This window comes from Cnephaeus nilssonii (assembly GCF_951640355.1).
Source record: "Cnephaeus nilssonii genome assembly, chromosome: 10".
NCBI lineage: Eukaryota > Metazoa > Chordata > Mammalia > Chiroptera > Vespertilionidae > Cnephaeus > Cnephaeus nilssonii.
This window is the reverse complement of record NC_137081.1, coordinates 85,064,191-85,089,107: the sequence shown is the minus strand read 5'-3', so window position 1 is coordinate 85,089,107 and position 24,917 is coordinate 85,064,191. Positions and strand designations below refer to the sequence as shown.

At 40.4% G+C, this 24,917-nt stretch overlaps 1 protein-coding gene across 7 annotated transcripts in view; it reads right to left on the bottom strand.

Moving 5' to 3' along the window:
* EPB41L5 (erythrocyte membrane protein band 4.1 like 5) overlaps window positions 1–24,917 on the bottom strand; it is a 190,375-nt gene that overhangs the window by 129,188 nt on the left and 36,270 nt on the right. For all 7 annotated transcript variants that reach the window (XM_079782471.1, XM_079782472.1, XM_079782470.1 and 4 more), the window contains exons 4-7: window positions 6,389–6,431; window positions 2,407–2,485; window positions 384–428; window positions 158–210 (exon numbers count right to left, since the gene is read on the bottom strand). In XM_079782471.1, coding sequence (XP_079638597.1) covers window positions 158–210; window positions 384–428; window positions 2,407–2,485; window positions 6,389–6,431 — 220 coding nt within the window. The remainder of the gene's footprint in view (window positions 1–157; window positions 211–383; window positions 429–2,406; window positions 2,486–6,388; window positions 6,432–24,917) is intronic.

Below are 24,917 nucleotides of genomic sequence, written 5' to 3'. Positions count from 1 at the left end.
ACTAGTGAAAGTAAAGTCAGAGTTGGATATTGATAAATTTACACAAAACCAATGCTGCTTCTCCCATATCACTTTGAATCTTCTGAAATTTTTTACCTAAACACACACTGAAAATAGTTATGCTTTGCTCCCAATAATCAACATGAGAACTGCTTACCTTGCAGGTTATAAGCTGCCAACTGAACTGCTGTATCAAAAGGACACTCCAATCTGAGACCAAACACAATTGGTTAAACAATTTCACAACCTTCAGTTTAAGACAAATGGAAATACACACTTTATGTTGACCATTTCTTTTTCATAATTAGCTATAAAATTATTTTTCAAAAACATTTTTAAACTACTCAAGAAAATATGGTTTACCTTAAGCAACTAATACTCACTTTCCACTGAGAATATCTTGTCTTAATTGAAGAACAAATAAATACCTAAGAAAAACAAAAGGCCCAAATTTAACTGAAGAGAACAATTTTACCCTTCTAATTTGGAAAGAAACATTCTTATATAGACTTTATTAATTTGGAGAGAAACATTCTTATATAGAATGAATATATAGAATGAAGAGAACAATTTTACCCTTCTAATTTGGAAAGAAATTAGAAGGGTAAAATCAATGATGAGAGAGAATCATAGATTGGAAAGAAATTAGAAGGGTAATTTGAATAATTTTGAATAAACTTTAAGTAGGTTATGTATACCTATTTTTACTTTTTCCTGCCCTCCAATCAAAATAAAGTCTATATAAGAAATAAAGTCTATATAAGAAAATATATAGCCGAAACTGGTTTGGCTCAGTGGATAGAGCGTCGGCCTGCGGACTGAAGGGTCCCAGGTTCGATTCGGTCAGGGGCATGTACCTTGGTTGCGGGCACATCCCCAGTTGGGGGTGTGCAAGAGGCAGCTGATTGATGTTTCTCTCTCATCGATGTTTCTAACTCTCTATCCCTCTCTCTTCCTCTCTGTGAAAAGTCAATAAAATATATTTAAAAGAAAAAAAAAGAAAATATATAGAAAATATATAAGAAAAAAGGGACAATAAGCATCAGGAAGTCTATATAAGAAAAAAGGGACAATAAGCATCAGGAAGATGGTAGCATGTCTATAAGATAATAGCAAGAAACAGCCTAGCCGGTTTGGCTCAGTGGTTGAGCGTCAACCTGTGAACCAGGAGGTCATAGTTCAATTCCCAGTCAGAGCACTTGCCTGGGTTGTGGGCTCAATCCCCGGTTGGGGGGAAGGAGGATGTGCAGGAGGTAGCCAATCTATGATTCTCTCTCATCATTGATTTTTCTATCTCTCTCCCCCTTCTCCCTTCCTCTCTGAAATCAATAAAAAAATTTTTTTAAAAAAAGAAGAAATAGCAGGCACAGAATACATACAGTAGAGAGAAAAGGTTTAAGGCAAATTACTGAGAATGAGCTCTGTGAACTGATTTAACTGTACTCTGACAATGCAGCCACCTCATATGTGAAAGGATACTAGCATGCATATTAACTGTGGATAATAGCTATAATCTCATTGGCAGAGTAGTCAAGAACAAAGCCCTTCTGAAGGGATTCAACTAACTCAATCTTTTACTTAATAAATAGTAAGTGGGCCTCCTGGTGCTTACCACAGGCTGTGTTCTTATACTGACTGTAAGAAATAGTAGGCAGAGTAAACCAACCCCATATAGACCTCAGCTCAGGCTCTTTGCCTGGTCTGTATTGTGAATGGGGAGACACTGAGTCAAGGAGGTTTGGGATCTGACTTGTTTTCACTTCCTCTGGGCAAAGAGTAGATGGTGCTATAGCTTTATTTGTGACATGGCAGCTCAGCCAGGGAGTGAAAAAAACAAAAATAAATAAAAATAAAAATAAATAGTAAGTGGAATGAGTCATGGATTTGCAATATCATCCATTAAGAAATACCAGGAGGGCAGGAAAAAGTAAAAATAGGTATACATAACCTACTTAAAGTTTATTCAAAATTATTCAAAACAAATAAAAATCTAACATTTTTTATTAATCAATGGCATTTCAATAGGTAAAGCAAATCAGGAGCCTACTTGAATAAATTCCTAGTGGCCAAAGATAGATCATTTTGAACATTAATGAACATGGCAATGTATTTAAACATACCCCATTTACAATCCATAAGTTGATAATGACACTTAAAAAAAGAACTCACTAGTTACCTTTGGAGGATGCTAGGGAACTAACTCTTTATTTTGAAAACTGATAAAAAAGGAAAATAATCATACACTTAAAAAGCACTATCCCAAAATGACATTCTATTGTCTGAGATCTGTTAAAGGGGCAAAGAATACATTTCATTAGCTGTCTATAAACTGGAAAGCATTATGGACAATCTTCCAATATTTTAGCTAGCCTGACCAAACTTTACCCATGTTCAACTACGTCTTACCGGGTTAGCTCTTCACGAAGATTATTTGGTTCTGAGGAATAAAACTTAACTCGAAAATGCAGACAATAGGGTGAACCAACTGCCATTAAAAAAAAAGAAAAGAAAAAAGCTTTAATTTTTTATAACTATTTAAATAATAAGAATTTACAGTCAGTAAATCTGTCAAAAATCCACTGAACTGGGGACAAAAGATAACAGGTTATTATTATATTTCAGTTTACAGTGTAGGTTTGATTAACCCTTTGCACTCGCTTGCTTTTTTCTCGATTCCTTTATTCTAATGCTAACTGTGTCGAGTCACACTCGACATCCGAGTGCAAAAGGTTAAACCTAATACAAAAAGAGCAATCCTTTTTTAAACTATACCAACCACATAATAATCTGCCCTCCTAAGAATAGATAGCTCTAAATTAATTCTAACAGTTCAGGGCCAATGTCTATATACTACAGGCCCAGTGCACGAAATTCGTGCAAGGGGGGGTGGGGGGTCCCCTCAGCCCAGCCTGCACTCTCTCCAATCCAGGACATCCCTCTCACAATCCTGGACCACTGGCTCCTAATCGCTCACCTGCCTGCCTGCCTGCTTGCCCCTAAATGCCTCACCTGCCAGCCTGATCACCGCTCACTGCCTCTGCGTGCCCCCAACTGCCCCCCCCACTGGCCTAGTCACCCCTCACTGCCCCCCCTGCCAGCCTAATTGCCCCCAACTGCCCCCCCACTGGCCTGGTCGCCTCTTATTGCCCCCCCTGCTGGCCTGGTTGCCCCTAACTGCCCCCCTGCCAGCCTGGTTGCCCCCAACAGCCCCCCTCTGCTGGCCTGGTTGCCCCCAACTGCCCCCCCTGCCAGCATGGTCACCCCACGCAGCCTGCTTGTTCAGTCGCTTGGTCGTCCCTCACTAACCCCCCTGCTGGCCTGGTCGTTGTCAGCCATCTTGTGAGGGCATGAGGATCAATTTGTATATTACCTCTTTATTATACAGGAGGATATAAAAGCTTAAGTGATCGTTATAACCAGTTGACCGAACGACCAGTTGACCAGTCGCTATGATGCACACTGACCAGACACTCAACACAGGAGCTGCTCCTGGTGGTAAGTGCGCTCCCACAGCCAACCTCCCATGGCTGGCCAACCTCCCGTGGTCCCTCCCGCAGGCCAGCCAACCTCTCGCGGTCCCTCCTCCCCCCGCCCCGCCCAGCCAGCCCCCATCAGCCCTGATCGGGCCAGCCAGCCAACCTCCCGTGGGGAGGGACAACTGGGCGAGATGGCCCTGATCGGCCCGATTGCCGGCCAGGCCGAGGGACCCCACCTATGCACGAATTCATGCACCAGGCCTCTAGTATCAAATAAAAAGGTTCTGACTGAGCTCTGATCAGTATTCCTCAGGTTCAATTCCCAGTCAAGGGCATGTACTTGGATTGCAGGTTGGATCCTGGGGCCCGACTGGGGCAAGTGTGGAAGGCAACCAATCAATGTGTCTCTCAGATTGATGTTTCCCTTCTCTCTCTCTCTCTCTCCCTTCCTCCTCCCACTTCCTCCTCCATGTCCTCCTCCTCCTTCTCTCTCTCTTTCTCTCTTTCTCTCCCCCCTTCCACTCTCTCTAAAAATCAATAGAAAAAAATATCCTCAGGTGAGGATTAACAACAACAAAAGTTCTGTGCAATCTAACAGTCCTGACAATCTGCAGAGCTGTATTTCTTAAAAGCACAGAGGAATACTTATGTTATTAATTGTTCATGGCAAATCCTCCCATACACTTTCCAATTCACTCCACCTACTTCATTAACATCTATATTTTCAGTGGTTCCATTATTATATAAAGACAAGAGTTGAAATGCCCTGAAATCTGTTACTACACAGGATAAGGTGTACTAAGGATTGAACACTGGTATTTTCCTGACTATTGATAGAAATATCACTGGCATTTTATGTGAAATGCTTCTTTTCACTGTTTTTAATTTTTTTTAAAGTTACAGCCTTGCCTAACTGGCGTGGCTCAGTGGTTGAGCATTGGCCTATGAACCAGGAGATCACGATTCAATTCCCAGTCAGGGCATATGCCCAGATTGCAGGCTCGATCCCTAGTAGGGAACGTGCAGAGGCACCAATCAATGACTCTCTCTCATCATTGATGTTCCTATTTCTCCCTGTCCCTTCCTCTGAAATCAATAAAAATAAATATTTTTTTAAAAAGTCACAGCCTTAACCTTTTGCACTCGGATGTCGAGTGTGACTCGACACGGTTAGCATCGGTAGCAGCTCGAGAAAAAAGGAAGCGAGTACAAAGGGTTAACCTTTTGCACTTGGATGTCGAGTGTGACTCGACACAGTTAGCATCGAGATTATAATTACTCTTTGAATGTATCAATAATTTGAAATATAAAAAAATCCAAATAAATAAGTTTGTATGAAAAGAAACTCCAGTTTTTTATTCTACTGCCACGCTTTGTAAAATCTGAGGTATTTAAAAAATTAAATCCCGAGTAGAATAAAGGAATCGAGAAAAAAGCAAGCAAGTGCAAAGGGTTAAAGCCTCAAAATATTTTTCAGAACAAGCTGGACAAATGCCAAACAAGAAAATTCCAACATAAGAAATCTATCTATACCAATGGTCGGCAAACTCATTAGTCAACAGAGCCAAATATCAACAGTACAACGATTGAAATTTCTTTTGAGAGCCAAATTTTTTAAACTTAAACTTCTTTTAATGCCACTTCTTGAAAATAGACTCACCCAGGCCGTGGTATTTTGTGGAAGAGCCACACTCAAGGGGCCAAAGAGCTGCATGTGGCTCGCGAGCCGCAGTTTGCCAACCACTGATCTATACTAATAAAAGGGTAATATGCTAATTAGACCAGACGTCCTTCCGGAAAAAGCCATGGTGGTGAGGTCAAGGCAGAGGCAGTTAGGGGTGATCAGGCCGACAGGGCAGAGCAGTTAGGGGGATCAGGCTGGCAGGGGAGGGCAGTTAGGGGGATCAGGCCAACAGGGGAGAGCAGTTAGGGGGATCTGGCCGGTAGGCAAGTGAGCAGTTAGGAGCCAGCAGTCCCAGATTGCAAGAGGTATGTCCGACTGCCGGTTTAGGCCCGATCCTGCAGGGATGGGGCCTAAACCGGCAGTCGGACATCCCCCAAGGGGTTCCAGATTAGAAAGTGTGCAGGCTGGGCTGAGGGACACCCCCCTACCATGCACGAATTTCGTGCACCAGGCCACTAGTCTATATATATAAAAGGCTAAGCAACCATCGCATCCGAAACAACTGAACGGACGACCGAACAGGCTGTGTGGAGCAACCAGGCTGGCAGGGGGGTTAGTGAGGAACAACCAAATGACTGAGCAGCAGGCTGCATGGGGCGACCAGGCCCGCAGAGGGGGACAGTGAGGGGTGACCAGGCTGGCGGAGGGGGCACTAAGGGGCAACAAAGCCGGCGGAGTGGGGGCAGTTGGCAACTACGCCGGCAGGGGGGGCAGTTGGGGTGAACAGGCAGGCAGGCAGGCAGGCAGGCAGGTGAGCAGTTAGGAGCCAGTGGTCCCAGATTGTGAGAGGGATGTTAGACTGCCTCCATTGCCAGTGGTCCCAGATTGTGAGAGGGATGTTAGGGCAGTCAGACATCCCCCGAGGGGTCCCGAATTGTAGAGGGTACAGGCTGGGCTGAGGGGGACCGCCCCCCCTGCCCCCGTCCACGAATTTCATGCTCCGGGACTCTAGTTACTATATAAAGGTTAAGCATCTCATGGGAACTTAATCTCATTGCAAGCTGCAAGGCTTTCTCCTGGAAACAAACTGTAAGGCACTTCAATCTAATTACCATCAACCCTATATAATTTAGGATCAGTATACCAGATTGAAATTATTTTTAGAAAGTAGAGATGCTAAGAAAGTCATCTAAAACATGATTTTTAAGTCCTTACTATTAAAAATAACTAATATATAATTATATATAATTCAATTTCTACTTTTTTCACAATTTTTTTCAACACTTACTTTTAACTTGCTTTTTGATACTCTTTGTAACATCCAGCCAATGCTGAAAACAAAACAAAAATTCAGTTATTAAGCAGATGACAGAACTTAGCATTTTAATTACTAAAAGTTAATTTTCATCATGCTTTTATTGGTAACCACAAGGAAATATTTCACAAGAGAAAAAAGAGTGAAAATGAGAGGGAGGGTTATTTACCCAAAATCCATCGTAAGCTTATGAATAGAAATGAGCAAAAAAGACCTAAAACCAAATACATGACTTTTTAAAACATTACCTTTACTCTCAGTAACAAGGATAGTCTAAATTTTGCCCTTAGTTCTCAAAAAAAAAAAAAGACTCACAACTATTAAAATTTGACAGAAGTATCTTCATGTTTCATATTCTTATAATAAAAATAAGATTTATTAACAGATCATGACCCCAAATTAGGTGAAATAACAATGCCATGTCTATAATACAAAGTAGCCCTAGCCAGTTTTGCTCACTGGTTAGAGTGTTGGACGGAAGACTGGAGGGTTGTGGGTTCAATTACTGGTCAAGGGCACATACCTCAGTTGCAGGCTGGAGCTTGGCTGGGGTCAGGGCACATGGGGGAGGCAGCCAATCAATGTGTCTCTCTCATATACTAGTAGATTTTTTTTTCTCTGTCTCCCCCTCCTTCCTTCCTTCCATTCTCTCTAAAAATCAGTGGGAAAATATCCTCGGGTAAAGGTTAAAACAAAAGACACTACTCAGAAGAGTCTGCACAAAATTAGATTTTTCTCATAATCAAGGCCATATCTATTAAATGAAGCAGTCTTTGCCCCTTTATTTAACAAATAAAAAATGTTAATATTGTAACTAGCATATTTCTGGTTTCATGAGTAACAGCCTTTTGATACCTGTAACCTCTTCACTCTCAAATGTCCATAATATAAACAGACTTAAGAACCAATTCCAAAGACTTCCACTGTAAACCATTCCCAGCTTACTTCTCTTCATTAATCCTTTTACACCACCAAGTCCTAACAGTGACAGCAGGCACTCATCCAACTAAGATATACATAATAGTGTTCTTTCCAGCGTGCTTACAATTCCAAGAATCCTAAAGGAAAAGAGTGGCTCTTGTGCTAACTAGTTCACAGAGCGAAGGAATCCAGTTTCAGAAATCCAGATAGACAAAGAGTGGGTAAACAAGGCTGCATTGTAAACAGACTTGTAACAATTTGATTTTCTTGCCAATTATTTGCCCTAGCCTCTTCTCATTCTTTCCCAGGACCCAAAAGTAAAATTCACAGAACTACTAGAATGCCAGCAAAGTACCTCTGCACATTGAAATAAGATGGTCAGTAAACATTTTCAAAGGCAATTAAATACTGTGCAATATTTTCTCTGGATTCCAAGTGTGTAGGCTACTTAGTTAGCTGTCTCTCATTTCTTTAAAAATTCAGTTGGACTCCGCATTTAAACATATTTCAATCTAACAAATGTTCAGTTTACACAGACCTCTATTAATAAAATGCTAGGCCAGCCAGTAGGCATAAAGTAATTCAATCTATTAGCAGAAAAGATTTCAATCTAGGACATCAAAAATTTCATCCATCATGGCCAAGCCAAACAATCCAATATCCAAAAATCCCAGATTTAACTGTGGAAAATATCTACTACAGCCTGATGTCAATCACATACTGGGTGTGAAATAAAATTAGTTTCCATGCCCGATTGTTTTCTCCCCACAACCATGGACCTAGGAGTTGCCCTATCTTCAGGTTTTACCTATTATACTGCAACAAACAATTTTATGTAGCCTTAGTTTTAGGGAGACTCTGATACACCATGAGTGCAAATTAGCACAACCATTCCAGGAGGTAATCTGACAATAGCTTTAAAAAATCATTATGAATGTGTTCTGATTTACCTACAAGGAATGACATCAGAGAAAGTTAAGACAATTTATATTTCCAACCATAATAAACTGCCTACATGAAGTATTGCAATATGATAAAACACCAGGCAACAATTAAAATGAACGAAAGCACCGAAACTGGTTTAGCTCACTGGATAGAGCATCTGTCTGCGGACTGAAAGGTCCCAGGTTCGATTCCGGTCAAGGGCATGTACATTGGTTGCGGGCACATCCCTGGTAGGGGGTGTGCAGGAGGCAGCTGGTCGATGTTTCTCTCTCATCGATGTTTCTAGCTCTCTATCCCTCTCCCTTCCTCTCTGTGAAAAATCAATAAAATATATTTAAAAATAATAAAATAATAATAAAAATAAATAAAATGAACGAAAGCAAATACTTAAGATTCTAGAAAATTACTTACAATATATTGTTAAATTTTAAAAGCAGGTTATAAAATATTATAAACTAGTGGCCTGGTGCATGAAATTCGTGCACAGGGGAGTGTCCCTCAGCCCGACCTGCACCCTCTCCAAGCTGAGACCCCTCGGGACAGTCGGACATCCCTCTTGCAATTCGGGACCGCTGGCTCCTAACTGGTCACCTGCCTGCCTGCCTGATCACCCCTAACCACTCTGCCTGTTGGCCTGATCACCCCCAACTGCCAACTGCCCCCTTTGCCAGCCTGATAACCCCTAACTCCCCCACCCCTGCCAGCCTGATTGCCCCCAACTACCCCCCCCCCGAGGGCCTGCTCGCCCCCAACTGCCCCCCCGCCAGCCTGCTCGCCCCCAACTGCCCCCCACCCCTGCTGGCCTGATCACCCCTAACCTGCCTCTGCCTTGGCCACCATGGCTTTGTCCGGAAGGACATTCGGAAGGTCTCCGGTCCAATTAGCATATTACCCTTTTATTAGTATAGATTATTTTTATCAAAGGTACAAATCTGTATATAGTCATGCGCTTTCTTTTGTACTGAGGCAATCTATAACAAAACAGTAACAGAGTTGTTATCTAGGTGGTTTAGATTACTGGTGATACTTTTTTCTTTGTTGTTTCCTAAATTTTCAACTTAACCAAGAGTACATATTACTTGAAACAATAATCATGGACCCCCTTATTTTAATATTTTATATATAACTAATATATTCATATAGTTTGATTTTTTGGTAACATTCAAAGGTACATGGTCAACAGTCCCTCCAACATCTGCAACAGGCCAAGGCCGTCCTCCCCCCATATACCCAATTTCTATCATCATTCACAAATATAACCCCCAAGGCATTATTGGTTTCTGATTCTTTCCAGAGTTTCTTCAAAAAGGGAAGAAAAAACAACTGTGTGTTTGTGTAGGTAAACAGCAGACTAAAAATCAACAGGCTAAGTATAAATTTTGCCAAAATAAACTTTGAGGAATATAAAAAACATTAATACAAGACAGACCACTTACTATTTCAAGAACAACCTAAAATCTTAGACAATTATAACTTAAATTTCATCCAGTTTAAGAAATTTAGGGCTAGTCTCATAGATACTCCTTAAGTCTCTAGTTTGTTTCCTACTATTCTCAGCAGCACAGTAAACATAAAATCATCCCAGTGAAATAAAGGATCAGAGTTTTTCCCAAGTAGGCATTTTAGTCTCTTTTCTACCTGCATGTAATAGCTTTCTAATAACTGGCACATCCTTAAGACAACCCAAAATTCAGATAAAGCACCAAACACATTTTAAAGTGAAATTTAGGAGCTGGGGGAGTTCTGGGTGAAGTTTTGGGGAAGGTCTGAGCTCATGTTTGTATATTCTCAAGTCTGTTTTCTTTCATCTCCTCCACATTCCAAGCCCAGGGACTGGAAAATGCAGAGCTCAGAGACAGGCACTGATAGTAGTTTTCCTTGATTTAGGATCTTTAGGAGTTGAGTTTAAATTACATTAGAAGATAAAGGTGAGAGCATGCAGATATATAGTCTTGTATGTTTGGTGTGAAACAAATATGGTTCTCTTTCCTCGTAGTACTTTAAAAAGGAAACAAACTTTCCTCATGGTACTTTAAAAACTTCCTTCTAATTTCCTACTTTTAAAAGTTTGGTTGATAAACTTTTATACCAAAGGATGTGGAAAGTCAGATTTCTTTTGATGCTATTAAACTGGGCATAAAAGAACAATTACTTACTTGTATGTCTTAAAATATAAATAACATATAATCACAAACAGACATAATTAAACCAAACAAAGAATCACCTAGGGAGCTTCCAAAACACTAACATACACACACCTTCATCCCAGGCACTATTGCCAAATAATCTGTAAACAGCTCTTCAAATGACTATCTGATTTCTAACTGCCTACATTACTTTGCTAAAGAAAAGCACCATATTTTGCTCAAAAAGCCAAGACCACAAAGCAAAGAAATATTAGTCATCTTTCAAAATAATTTCCTCTGCAAAAAATATTTCTCCTGTGAGAAGTAGAAGCTTATGTTCTGAATTAAATGATTGGTTTAAAACAAATTTAAACATTTTAAACAGTTAACAAAATGTTTTTAAAAATCTATGCTATGAAAACAGAGGACCAATACATTGCATTGCTGTAATCTAACTGAACACACTTCAATTTAGTGTAGATTCCATTATAAATACTTTCTGAGTAATTACTTTTTTGGCATTAACAATTTGTGATATGTATATACAGATAAATATTTAATATATTCATATTTATTTCTAAATATTTTTCACTTCCCACTACTTAACTGAATCCTATTTGTGTTAAGTCTCTCAGGTACAACCTAATCCAATCATCTCCCAACAGTGATAATTTTACCTCCTCCTTTCTAACCTTTATAACATCAGTAACTGCATTTGCTTACTACTATTATGAAATTACACAACAGTGGTAATAATGAGCATCTTTGTCTCATTTCTTTATTTAGTATGAATACTTCTATTGTTTCTCTACTAATCTATAATTATTATGATTTTTAAAAATAATTAAAAATTAGTATAGAAAGAGAGCAGAATCCTGAGCAACCACCAGGTCTACTCTCCATAGGTGCTGACTGTTGGCCCTGCACCCACCACCACCCTTGAATATGGGCACACCTTCCAAAGGTTGGCTAAACCTACACAGATAGAAATGTCAATTCCACACAGGCCAAAGTCCATTAGGTTTATTCAGGGTGTTATGGGGTAAGGAAGATAGGGCTTAACAGGCCACCAAAAAAACACATGATCAGAATTCTAGAGTATCATGCTACCACTCAACCTCAGATGTGTGAGGTCAGCAAGCCAAACTTACAGCTCACCACATCATGCGTCCAGTACCTAAAATAGCTGAATTCTAAAATTGTGACAAGAATTGCCTCTTACCTTAGCTCAATGGTCTCGGATTTGCTACTATTGTAGCCTCCAGGTGTGCACTTACAAAACATTTACCCAATGTTCCACTAGACAATTGTTTTCTAGCTCTAACATCTCCATTTCTGTTTGTGTTGAATTTTGTCTTTAGGCTAAATGCCATAAACTTCAACTAATCAAGTTACTCATCTTACTTTCTAAAGATTTTAGTTTCAATCTTGTTGAATGTAGTTTCACTTAAGTATACAAAAAAGCAGTAACAGCATAAATTAGTTAACCTGTTCAGAATTGGCACACATCACATCACCTCACCTCACATTCCATGGCCAAAAGCAAGTCACATGGCCAAACCTGATATCAACTGAACAAGAAAGTATAATCCCCTTATAAGCAAAGGCAAGAAACAATCCCATGATATACCTACGATATATAATAAATGTTATTATTTTTAATAAAACTGACACTGAATCATCTTTGCATTTCCGAGAATAAACCCCACCCAATTATAATGTATCATTTATACTTTCAATAGGCTGCTGACATTTTATTTAGGAGTTTTACATAGAAAACAAGAGAAATTTAAAATACACATATAAAACAAATCAATACAAGTTATCAAGTCAATTTGAGGAAAAAGGCAAAATATAACTATTACTGACATGTTAAGTTCTTTTTCCATATTTTCCAAATATTAGAATAAATACTATCTATGTTTTCCTTTTCTGAAGCCTAAATGTGTACATTCTAACTCATTCTTCTTTAAAAACCTGATTGAACCAGTTAAAATTCTAATCTCTAAATATGAAGTTTTAAAAACTTCAAGCAGAGGTCACACATATATAGGTTAGAGAGGGTTGAATCTTGGATTAGAGCCATGTTTTATTTGGCCCACACTATATTTTTTTATTTCTTTAAAAATAATTTTATTATGAAATATTCACAGAAAGTTGCAATAACAAGAGGTCCTTTGTACTCTTTCTCCACCTTCCCCCAATGCTTACATCTTACATAACTATAGTACAGTATTAAAATAAAGAAACTGACATTAGTACAATGTGTATACAGTAAGTCCCCACTTAATGTTGTTATTGTCAACAGGTTCTTGGAAACTGCAACTTTAAGCAAAATGGCATATAACAAAACCAATTTTACCATAGGCTGATTGATATAAATAAGAATTAAGTTCACACGCCATATTTCTGGTCATAAAAAGAACACTAAACTTCTAAATAAAGACCCAAAACACTTCTAATATTAAACACTGAAGTAAATGTGAGCTATACATACATTTAAGAAAGATAAATAAAAACACATAAAATAATTACTTTTCAACATGCTTATTCAAGTTCAGTGTCACAGATGGCCAGAGCCTGTTCTGGCTGCTCACAGAGGGACCCCACCTGGACGTAAGTGCTCACACACACCCACACTCACTCAGACTGGGATAATGTAAATATACCAATTCACCCAACTTGCACATCTTTGGGCTGTGGGAGGTAACAAGAGAAAGCCCATGCAGTCATTGAGAGAACATGCAAACCACACAGACAGTGGCCCTGGCCAGCAATTACTAGTATTTTTGTTGTTTTCTCATTAATGTTAGAACGAAACAACATTGAACGAAATTACATTATTCAAGGACCTGCTGAATATACATATTTTTAAATATATTTTATTGATTTTTTTACAGAGAGGAAGTGAAAGGGACAGAGAACTAGAAACATCGATGAGAGAAACATCGATAAGCTGCCTCCTGCACACTCCCTACTGGGGATGTGCCGCAACCAAGGTACATGCCCTTGACCGGAATCGAACCTGGGACCCTTGAGTCCGCAGGCCGACGCTATATCAACTGAGCCAAACCGGTTAGGGCAGTTGTCACTAGTTTTTATTTCAGCTGTTCTAATAGATGTGTAGTGATGATGCTCATCAAGGTCTTAATTTGCATTTCCCTTTTGTCCATCTTTTCATGTGTTTATTTGCCACCAGTATATCCTCTAATCCTACTCCAAACTCTAGAGGAGATAACTCTACAATACTATCTACAAAGAAATGTCTGTATTTATAAAACAATTGGAAAAACTCGAAGCTTCATAAGCCCTTCCTCTTCCCAAATAATTCAGTCCAGAAGTAACTAGGTGGTCTGATCAAGGTCAGCATCGTGCAGAGAGAGGCTAGAGATTAATTCCATACAGACTTAGTAGTCAGGTAAATACACTGATGATAATCAAAGCCTGGTTTCTGTACAGAAGAACTGCAAATAGAAAAAAACAACAAAACACTGCAAGTAAGTCCTGTGATATTGGACTAAAATCAGAGTTATAGTGTGTGGTATCTCTCTCTATACACACACATACAGACACACACACACACACACACACACAGAGATTGAGAAATGTAAACATACAGTCACTAAATCTAGCCAAAAAGTTCATTAGAGAACTGGCAAATTCCAGGGCTAGAGAAGCGAAATACAAGATGAACATCTTCTTGGGCCAGAAAGTCAGGAAATGCTCAAAGAATAATGTGTGTATCTTAAATGAATATAGAAGCCATCTTGAAGTGGCTCCCACTGACCAAACCACAGGAAACTGAACATCAAAATAAATGATAGTAACAGGTTATGATCCTTGAATAAAACAGAAATCCATTAGTTCAAAATAAATAAATAAATACAAAATTTGATGAGAAAGCCTCAAAGTAACTGTCCACAAAAAAATTATTGATTACAAAGAGTAAAATAACTTTATAATGGAAAGGACCTGGCCGACACCATCTTAATCAAAGGATCAAAGTTAATATCAACAGTAATGGGACACAAGGAAATTACATGTCACCTGATAGGACAAGTGAGAACACAGGATCACTTCTGTTATTTCCTGTCAAAGGAGTCTAAGATTAGCCTACTTCATGAGGAAGCATCAGAGAAAACCAAAATGGAGATAACCTACAAAATAACTGTCCTGTACCTTCAAAAGTGTAAAGGTCAAGGAAGTCAAGGAAAGACTAAGGAATTGCAATATTCTAGTGTGAAGACCACGAAAAGACATGACAACTAATGTAAAGTGTGATTCTGTACTGGATCTTATGGCTATCAAGAACACTCAAGGGGCAACTGGCTTAACTTCAATGGATGGTGGAATTGCCACAGTGTTAAATTAACTTTCTGGTTTTGTCGGTTGTATGGAGTTATCCAAGAGAATATGCTTGTTTGTAGGAAACATACACTGAAGAATTCAGGGGTGATGGAACATCTTATCTGCAACTCTCTCTCAGATGGTTCCAGAAACATATTTATAGTGTCCTGCAGCTTTGCTGTAAATATGAAATTGTTTCAATTACAAAATTAAATATAATGCAGCCAGTGTGGCTCAGTGGTTGAGCATCAACCCATGAACCAAAAGTTTGCTTCCTGGTCAGGGCACATGCCTGGGCTGGGGGCTCAGTCCTCAGTGGGCGGCATGCGGGCGGCATGCAGGCGGCAGCCGATTGATGACCCTCTCTCATCATTGACGTTTCTCTCTCTCCCTCTTCCTAGCTCTCTCTGAAATGAATAAAACGTGTTTTTTTAATTAAATATGAACACCTTTTCACATATTCACATAAAATAGGCTACTATAAGCAAAGGTAAACAACTTTAAAAAAAGCAAAATTAGAAAAAAATTTTCAGGCAAATGAAAATGAAAATGAAAAAACAAAACAAAAGCTGGGGTAGCAATGCTTATATCTGAAATAATAGACCTCAAAGTGAAGGCCATAACAAGAGATACTAGTAAGGAAGACCACTTCATAATACTAAAGGGATCGATACAAGAGGCTATAACTCTGGTAAACATATATGCACCCATTACAGGAGCATCTAAATATATTAAAAAAACTTCTGGAGGATATCAAGGAGAGATCGACAGCAATATGATCACAGTAGGGGACTGACATCACTGGATAAATCTTCTAGACCAAAAATCAACAAAGAAACAGCAATCCTAAATGACAGTCTAAAACAGATGGAACTAATTGATATCTTCCACCCCAAAGCTACAGAATATACATTCTTTTCAAGTGCACACTGGGCATTTTCAAAGATAGACCACATGTTAGGACACAAGATAAATCTCTACAACAGTGATGGCGAACCTATGACACGCGTGTCAGCACTGACACGCGTAGCCATTTCTGATGACACGCGGCCCAGCGGCCACGTGCCGAGGATGAAACATTGCTGCTCCTGAGGATGAAACATTTGCGACTAGAGTCTTGGAGTTAGACTCTAACTCCAAGTTAGTTAGACTCTAACTCCAAGACTCTAGTCGCAAATGTTTCATCCTCCCCTATTAGACACTCTGTGCCGGAGGTCTGTAGGCCAAAACAACAGAAGTCCGGCACAGAGCATCTAGTTCTGGGACTTCCGGTTAAGCCGGGATCTTTGCCCTCACTTCCGCCGGCAGAGCAGGGAGCAGCGGAACGCAGCGGGGGACGCATCTCTGGGGACCCTGCCATTACCAGTAACCAAATAATAGTTAACCACAGCAACCATTATCTACTGTTCTGGGGTGTCATGGATTTCTAATCCATCATTACTGAGATAAGTGAGGGGGAGGCTGGGAGAGGCGAGGGTTTGTGGCGTGTTATGGGTGCCGTTTCCCACCATTAGAAATAGCGGCAGCCATTTTAATTCACATAAGGAACACCATCTTGCTCCATAGTGCAGACTCCATTTCACCACTATTACTGTTGTGCATCCTTATTAACCCCTATTTCTGCTTATTAACCCTGCCCTTTCCTAAAAGACAGTTATATGCACCATTTTGTGGTTAGTTAGGCTAGTTAACCCCTAATTGCCTGCAGGCCTAACAAGCTATCTATAATTCTATCTTCTGTCACTGCCCCCCTGATGGAGAACCCAAAAAATAAAAAACTAAGGTTAAGTAAAGGAAGTGGTAGTAGCAGTGGCCGACCCTTTCAAGAGACATGGACCGAGATGTATGGCTTTATAGAAAAAAATGGCAGATCATTTTGCATTCTATGTACTGAAACGGTAGTAAGCAGAACGTGGAATATAAATAGACATTTTGAAAGTAATCATTCCCAGCTCTTGGAAAAAAGTGAGGATGAAAGGAAGGAATACATTTCCAGGCAGCTACACCTTTATAAGAGCCAATCTAATTCCATCCTTAAATTTATGAAAGGCTCTACAAATTTAACATCTGTAAGTTTGAGCATTGCTCACTCTATAGCTCATCATGGAAAAGCGCTCAGTGAGGGAGAATTTATTAAAGAAACTCTCCTAAGATGTGCACCAGTTCTATTTCACGATTTGCAGAATAAAGATGCAATTATTAAGAGAATATCTGAGTTACCACTCAGTAGAAATATCATAAAAGACCGAATAATGAGATTGAACACAAACGTACAACATCAATTAAAGAGAGACATAAGGAAGTGTAAATATTTTTTGATCTCTCTTGATGAAACTACTGATGTCACATCACATGCTCAGTTGGCCATTATTGGTCGATATTCTGATGGTCTCACAATGAGAGAAGAGTTGATAAAGTTAGTATCAGTGTCAACAAGTAAATCAGGAAGCGAAATATGTAAGGTTGTTATACAAACATTTCGTGACCTAAGCATTGATATCTCTAAAGTTGTGTCAGTGACGACAGATGGGGCACCAAATATGGTGGGGGAAAAAGTCGGATTTGTCAAATTCTTTACAGAAGCTATTGGACATCCGATTGTGCCTTTTCATTGTATTATCCATCAGGAGGCTTTATGTGCCAAGGCAGGATTCACCGACTTAAACGACTTAATGTCAGTTGTTACAAAAATAGTTAATTTAATAGCTGCTTGCCCCCTTCACAAGCGAGAATTTTCGGCACTTTTACTGGAGGTTGATTCCACCTACAGTGGACTGCTGATGTACAATAATGTAAGATGGCTGAGCCGAGGCAAAGTTCTTGAGCACTTTGTGGAGTGCTTTGAAGAAATTAAGGTATTTCTTGACGATAAGGATCTGGGAAACTTTCCTCAGCTTAATGATGATTAGTGGGTCAACACCCTGATGTTTTTTTACAGATCTCTCTGTTCATATTAATGAACTGAACTTAAAGTTACAAGGTTTTGGCAAAAGCATTGACGTTATGTTTGGATACATAAAAGCTTTTGAAAGTAAAGTTAAAATTTTCAAGCGAGATGTAGAAACTAAAACTTATAAGTATTTTCCTCGAGTAACAAAGTATTTTGAGAAGGCCAGTGCAGCTGTACCAAATGAAATGGAACTCTTGCATATGAAGTACCAGCATGTTTTAGACTCCTTACTTGACCAGTTTAGTGATAGATTTAGTCAATTTAGAAGTCTAGAACAGACCATGAAAATAATTAAGTATCCTGATGTAGTAGTCTACAGTAGTTTGGAATTAAATGGTTTCCAATGGATGCAAATTGATGATTTGGAGATGCAACTTGCAGAATTTCAAGACAGTATCTGGGCTCAGGTGTTTGTCGACTTGAGGTCAAAGCTTGAGAATCTGGAAAGGTGCCGCTTGGAGAATCAAGAGGAGTGCCACTATGAACAGGAAATTTGGAGTGCCTGGAACCGACTACCAGACACTTTTAGCACCCTGAAAAATATAGCAATGGCTTTACTCACAATTTTTCCCTCTACATACTTTTGTGAGGCCTTATTCTCAGCGTTAAATAATATCAAAACCAACAAAAGAAACAGATTGACAGAAGAAGTTAGTAGCGCTTGCTTGGGCCTGAAGTGTACAAAATACCAACCTTCAATTGAAGATTTAGCCAATGAAATTCAGCAACAAAAAAGTCACTAATAGGCAGGTTAGTTAAAGAATTCCCCCTCCCCCTCACTTATCTTAGTTCACGGCACCCCACAGAAGCTAAATAATATCAAGACCAACAAAAGAAACCGACTGACGGATGAACAAAGAAGTCACTAAGCAGGTAAGTTAAATATTTAGTTTTTGGTTTATTAAATACAATTATATATAACAATTATACATTTATGTTATTTAAACTATAAATATCGCGAAATAATGTTTTTTCCTCAAAGTGACACACTACCCGAGTTATGCTCAGTTTTTTGGTGAAGTATGACACACGAAGCGCAAAAGGTTGCCCATCACTGCTCTACAAATTCAAGAAAACTGAAAAAACATCAAGCAACTTCTCAGTCCACAATGGCATGGAATAAGAAATCAGCTACAATAAAAACGCTCAAAAACAATCAAATACCTGGAGGCTAAATAGCATGCTATCCTACCTAATAAAAGAGTAATATGCAAATTGACCGCACCTTCGCTACGCCAAGCTACGCCCACCAGCCAATCAGGGCGAGTATGCAAATTAACCCAACCAAGATGGTTAATTTGCATACATACCTGGGTCCGGGGAACCTCCTCGGTACCCAGGTCACTCCCAGCCAGCCATCAGGCAGAGGCTTTAGGCTTGGGAAGGGGCCGAGCCTGTGATCGGAGGGAAGGGGCCGAGCCTGTGATGGGAGGGGCGAGGGTGTGGGGGTGGGGGGAACCACTTCCCAAGCCTAAACCTGAGGCAGAGGCTTTAGGCTAGGGAAGGGGCCGAGCCTGCGATTGGAGGTGCGGGTGGGAAACCCCTTCCCAAGCCTAAACCTGGGGCGGAGGCTTTAGGCTTAGGAAGGGGCAGAGCCTGAGATTGGAGGTGGCGGGGGGGACCCCTTCCCAAGCCTAAACCTGGGGAGGAGGCTTTTGGCTTGGGAAGGGGCTGAGCTTGGGATCAGGGGGAAGGGGAAAAAATCATTGGAAACATATCCTCAGGTGAGGATAAAAAGAAAAATAAAGAAATGTCATATTCTATGAAAGACACATCTTGAAAATGCTTCAAGAAAGTTGTCATTTTTTCATGGTGAAGGGACTGGGGTCTGTGGTGATCAAAATACCTGGGTGGCTGCGGTGACTGGCAGTGGCTGCAGCAGAGGGGTGATGGGGCAGGCACCTTCCCCTGATCAGCCCGGTCGCCTCAAGCAAAGGGAAGCCAGACTGCGGCTTAGGTACGCTCCCAATGGGGAGTGGGCTTAAGCCATCCATAGGACATCCCCTGATGGCTCCCAGTATGTGACAGGAGGCAGGCTGGGTTGAGGGACCCCTCTCCAGTGCATGAATTTCGTGCACCGGGCCCCTAGTCCTATATAATAAAAGGGTAATATGCAAATTGACCGAATGGCAGAAGAACCAATCGCTATGATGTGCACTGACCACCAGGGAGCAGACACTCAACACAGGAGCTGCCCCCTGGTGGTCAGTGCACTCCCACATGGGTAGTGCTGCTCAGCCACAAGCCAGCCTGATAGCTGGTGAGTGCAGCTGCCACTGCGACAGCGCTAAGGATATCCAACTGATGGCTTAGACCCGCTCCCTGAAGCCATCAGTCAGACATCCTCCGAGGGCTGAGGGACAACCCCCCCTCCCTACAGTGCACAAATGTCCTGCACTGGGCCTCTAGTTAAGCAATAATTGGTTACCTAAAAGATCAAAGAAGAAATAAAAAAACAACCTGGAAATAAATGAAAATGAAAACAATCCAAAATCTATGGGACACAGTGAAAGCAGTCCTGAGAGGGAAGTTCATAGCACTACAGGCCTACCTCAAAAAAACAAGAAAAAGTGGCAATAAGTTATCTAACACTACAAATAAGAAGAGAAAAAGAACAGCAAGAAACACCCAGAATAAGTAGAAAGAAGGAAATAATAATGATCAGAGATGAAATAAATGATAAAGAGACAAAAAAATACTAAAGATCAATAAAACCAAGAACTGGTTCTTCGAAAGGATAAAAAAGATTGATGAACTTCTAGCCAAACTCACCAGGAAACAGAGAGACCCAAATAAACAAAATCAGAGACAAAAGAAGTGAAGTAACAACTGACCCCACAGAAATACAACGGATCATAAAAAAATATCATGAAATACTTTATTCCAACAAATGGACAGCCTGGACAAAATGGACATATTCCTAGAAAAATACAACCTTCCAAAACTCAATCAGGAAGAATCAGAAAACCTGAATAGGCCAATAACTACTGATGAAATTGAAACAATAATCAAAACACTCCCAGCCAACAAAAGCCCTGGTCCGACAGATTCATAGCGCAGTTTTACCAAATATTCAAAGAACTAACACCTATTCTCAAACTATTTCAAAAAATTCAAGAGGAAAGAACACTTCCAAACTCTTTCTAAGAGGCCAGCATTACCTACTTCCAAAACCAGATAAAGACACTGCAAAGAAAGAGAACAAGCCAACATCCCTGATGAACATAGACGCTAAAATCCTCAACAAAATTTTAGCAAATCGATTCAGCAATACATTAAAAAGATCACACATCATGACCAAGTGGGATTTATTCTGGAGATGCAAGGCTGGTACAATATCTGCAAATCAATTAAATGTTATACTGCACCTAAACAGACTGCAAGATAAAAATCACATGATCATATCAACTAATGCAGAAAAAGCATTCGACAAAATCCAATATCCTTTTTTGATAAAAACCCTCAGCAAAATGGGAATAGAGGGATCATACCTCAACATAATAAAGGCCATATATGACAAACATACAGCCAACATCATAGTCAATGGGAAAAAAGTAAAACCATTACCACTAAGAACAGGAACAAGACACGGATGTCCGCTTTCTCCACTCTTGTTCAACATAGTACTCACTTGCAATCAGACAAGAAGAAGAAACAAAAGACATCCAAATTGGAAAGGAGGAACTAAAACTCTCATTATTCCCAGATAAAATGATACTGTACATAGAAAACCCTAAAGACTCCATAAAAAAGCTACTAATTTAATAAATGAATTCGGAAAAGTAGCAGGTTACAAAAATAAAACCCAAAAATCCATAGCATTTTTATACATAATAGTGAACTCTCAAAAAGAGAAACTAAAAAAATTATCCCATTTACTACTGCAACAAAAAGATTAAGATACTTAGGAATAAACTTAGCCAAGGAGGTAAAAGACCTGTACTCCAAAAACTGCAGAACGTTGAAAAAGAAATAGAGGAAGATATAAACAAGTGGAAGAATACACCATGTTCATGGATTGGTAGGATTAACATTAAAATGTCCATACTCCTGAAAGCAATCTACAGATTCAATGCAATCCCGATTAAAATACCAACGGCATATTTCACAAACCTAGAACAAACATTCCAAAAATGTATATGGAACCAAAAAAGACCCCAAATAGCTGCAGCAATCTTGAGAAAGAAGAACAAAGTTGGAGGACTCACAATACCAGATATCAAGCTATACTACAAAACCAGTGTTCTCAAAACAGCCTGGTACTGGCACAAGAACAGGCATATAGATCAATGAAACAGAACAGAGAACCCAGAAATCAACCCAAGCGACTATGCTCAATTAATATTTGACAAAGGAGGCGAGAGCATACAATGGAGTCAAGACAGTCTCTTCAATAAATGGTATAGGGCAGTGGTCGGCAAACTGCGGCTCGCAAGCCACATGTGGCTCTTTGGCGCTTTGAGTGTGGCTCTTCCACAAAATACCATGGCCTGGGCGAGTCTATTTTGAAGTGGCGTTAGAAGAAGTTTAAGTTAAAAAATTTGGCTCTCAAAAGAAATTTCAATCGTTGTACTGTTGATATTTGGCTCTGTTGACTAATGAGTTTGCCGACCACTGGTATAGGGAAGATTGGTCAGATTCATGCAAAATAATGAAACTAGACTACCAACTTACACCATACACAAGAATAAACTCAAAATAGATAAAAGACTTAAATATAAGACATGAAACCATAAAATTCCTAGAGAAAACCATAGACAGCAAAATCTCAGACATCTCTCATAGCAATGTTTACAGATATATCTCCTAGGACAATGGAAACGAAGGAGAAAATAAACAAATGGGTCTATCCTCTCTAATAAAATGGTAATATGCAAATTAACCATCACTCTGCTACATAAGCCACGCCCACCAGCCAAGCCACGCCCACCAGCCAATCAGAGCGAGTATGCAAATTAACCCCAATCCAAGATGGCTACAGCCACAGAGAGCAAGGTTTCCCAGGTAACAGAGCAAGTCAAGCTTTCCATAGCCGTTGCAGGCCTAAGCCTCCACTCAAGCTACAAAGTTTCAATTATAGAAGGTAAACAAATTCAAACAAATGGCGGCAGAATGGAGCTTGAGAGAGCAGGCCAGGGTTGCCGGCGGCAACAGGGGAAGCAAAGCTTTCCGCACACCCTGGCCGGGCTCACCCGCTTAAGTCTACAAAGTTTCAATTGTAGAAGGTGAATTAACTGCCACAGAAATGTCTGCCGCCCCAGAAATGGCTGCTGCCCAGGCTACAAAGTTTCAATTGTAGAAGGAAAATAAATTCCAGATACCAGGGCCTCCCCTTGGGTTGCCAGGGGGCGTGGCCGGCCTGCAAACCACCACAGGCCCCTCGCTCAGGCCGCCCCACACCCCAAGGGAACCCCCACCCTTATCTGTGACACCCTTCAGGGCAAACCAGCTGGCCCCCACCCGTGCACCAGGCCTCTATCCTATCTAATAAAAGAGTAATATACAGATTGATCATCACTGCAACACATAATATAGCTGCCCCCATGTGGTCAAAGATCCTGCCCCCATGTGGACACAAGATGGCCACTACAAGATGGCCAGCAGGAGAGGGCAGTTGGGAGGCATCCGGCCTGCAAGGGAGGGCAGTTGTGAGGGACCAGGCCTGCAAGGGAGGCAGTTGAGAGGGACCAGGCTTGCAAGGGAAGGCAGTTGGAGGTGATCAACCCTGCAGGAGAGGGCAGTTAGGGGTGACCAGGCTGGCAGAGGAGGGAAGTTTGGGGCAAACAGGCTGGCAGGGGAGCAGTTAAGCATCAACCAGGCTGGCAGCAGAGTGGTTAGGGGGTGATCAGGCTGGCAGGCAGAAGCGGTTAGGGGCAATCAGGAAGGCAGGCAGGCAAGCAGTTGGGAGCCAGCAGTCTTGGATTGTGAGAGGGATGTCCGACTGCCCGTTTAGGCCCAATCCTTGTGGGCCCGTTTAGGCCCGATCCTGTTTAGGCCCGATCCTGGTGGGATCGGGCCTAAACAGGCAGTCGGACATCCCTCCAGGAGTCCCAGATTGGAGAGGGTACAGGCTGGGCTGAGGGACAACCCCCTGCCGTGCACGAATTTCGTGCACCGGGCTTCTAGTATTAAAATAAAATGCCTCTGCACTGCAAAAGAAACCATCAACAAAATAACAAGAGAGTCCACTACATGGCAGAACATATTTGGCAATGATACATCTGCTAAGGGGTTAATCTCCAAAATATATAGGAAATTCGTACAACTTAACAAAAGACAGTCCCATTACAAAATGGGCAAAGGACCTAAATAGACACTTCTCCAAAGTGGACATACAGATGGCCAAGAGACAAATTAAAAAATGCTCAAAGTCACTAATCATCCCAGAGATGCAAATCAAAAAGACAATGAGATATCACCTCACACCTCTCAGAATGGCTATCATCAACAAATCAACAAATGACAAGTGTTGGCGAGGATGTGAAGAAAAGGGAAGTTAGTACACTGCGGGTGGAAATGCAGACTGGTGCAGCCACTGTGGAAAACAGTATGGAGTTTGTTCAAAAAATTCAAAATGAAAGTGCCATTTGACCCAGTGACCCCAATTCTAGGAATACAACCTAAGAAACCCAAAATACCAACCAGAAAGAATATATGCACCCCTATGTTCATAGCAGTGTACTTTACAACTGCCTAACTCCCTTTTGATTCTACAGTTTTGTCAACACAGTAAATATGACAAAGAAATATGAAAATCATTGTGTTTACATAAATGATCCTGGCCAAAAAATCTACTTGAGCTATCATCATGTTCACTATTTTCACCAAAAAATTGAAGTGTTTTATAAATTTCAATTTTGTTTCATTCTGGAGTTAAATCTGGCCACACAACAAATAAAGTCTTCTCTATGTGTACTTAATGTAATTAAGACTGTCATAGAACCAAGTGAGTTAGCACTTTAAGAATACTAGATAGCAGAACAGAACTGAATTCAATAAACATTTTGTGTGCCTAAACACATCCAAACATAGAAAAAGCACAGTAAAGCACAGCATAAAAGATTAAAAATGGTATACCTGTGTAGGGCACTTACCATGAATGGAACTTGCAGGACTAAAAATTGCTCTAGGTGAGTCAGTGAATGAATAAGTGGTGAGTGAATGGGAAGACATAGGATATGTCTGTACACTACTGTGACTTTGTAAACACTGA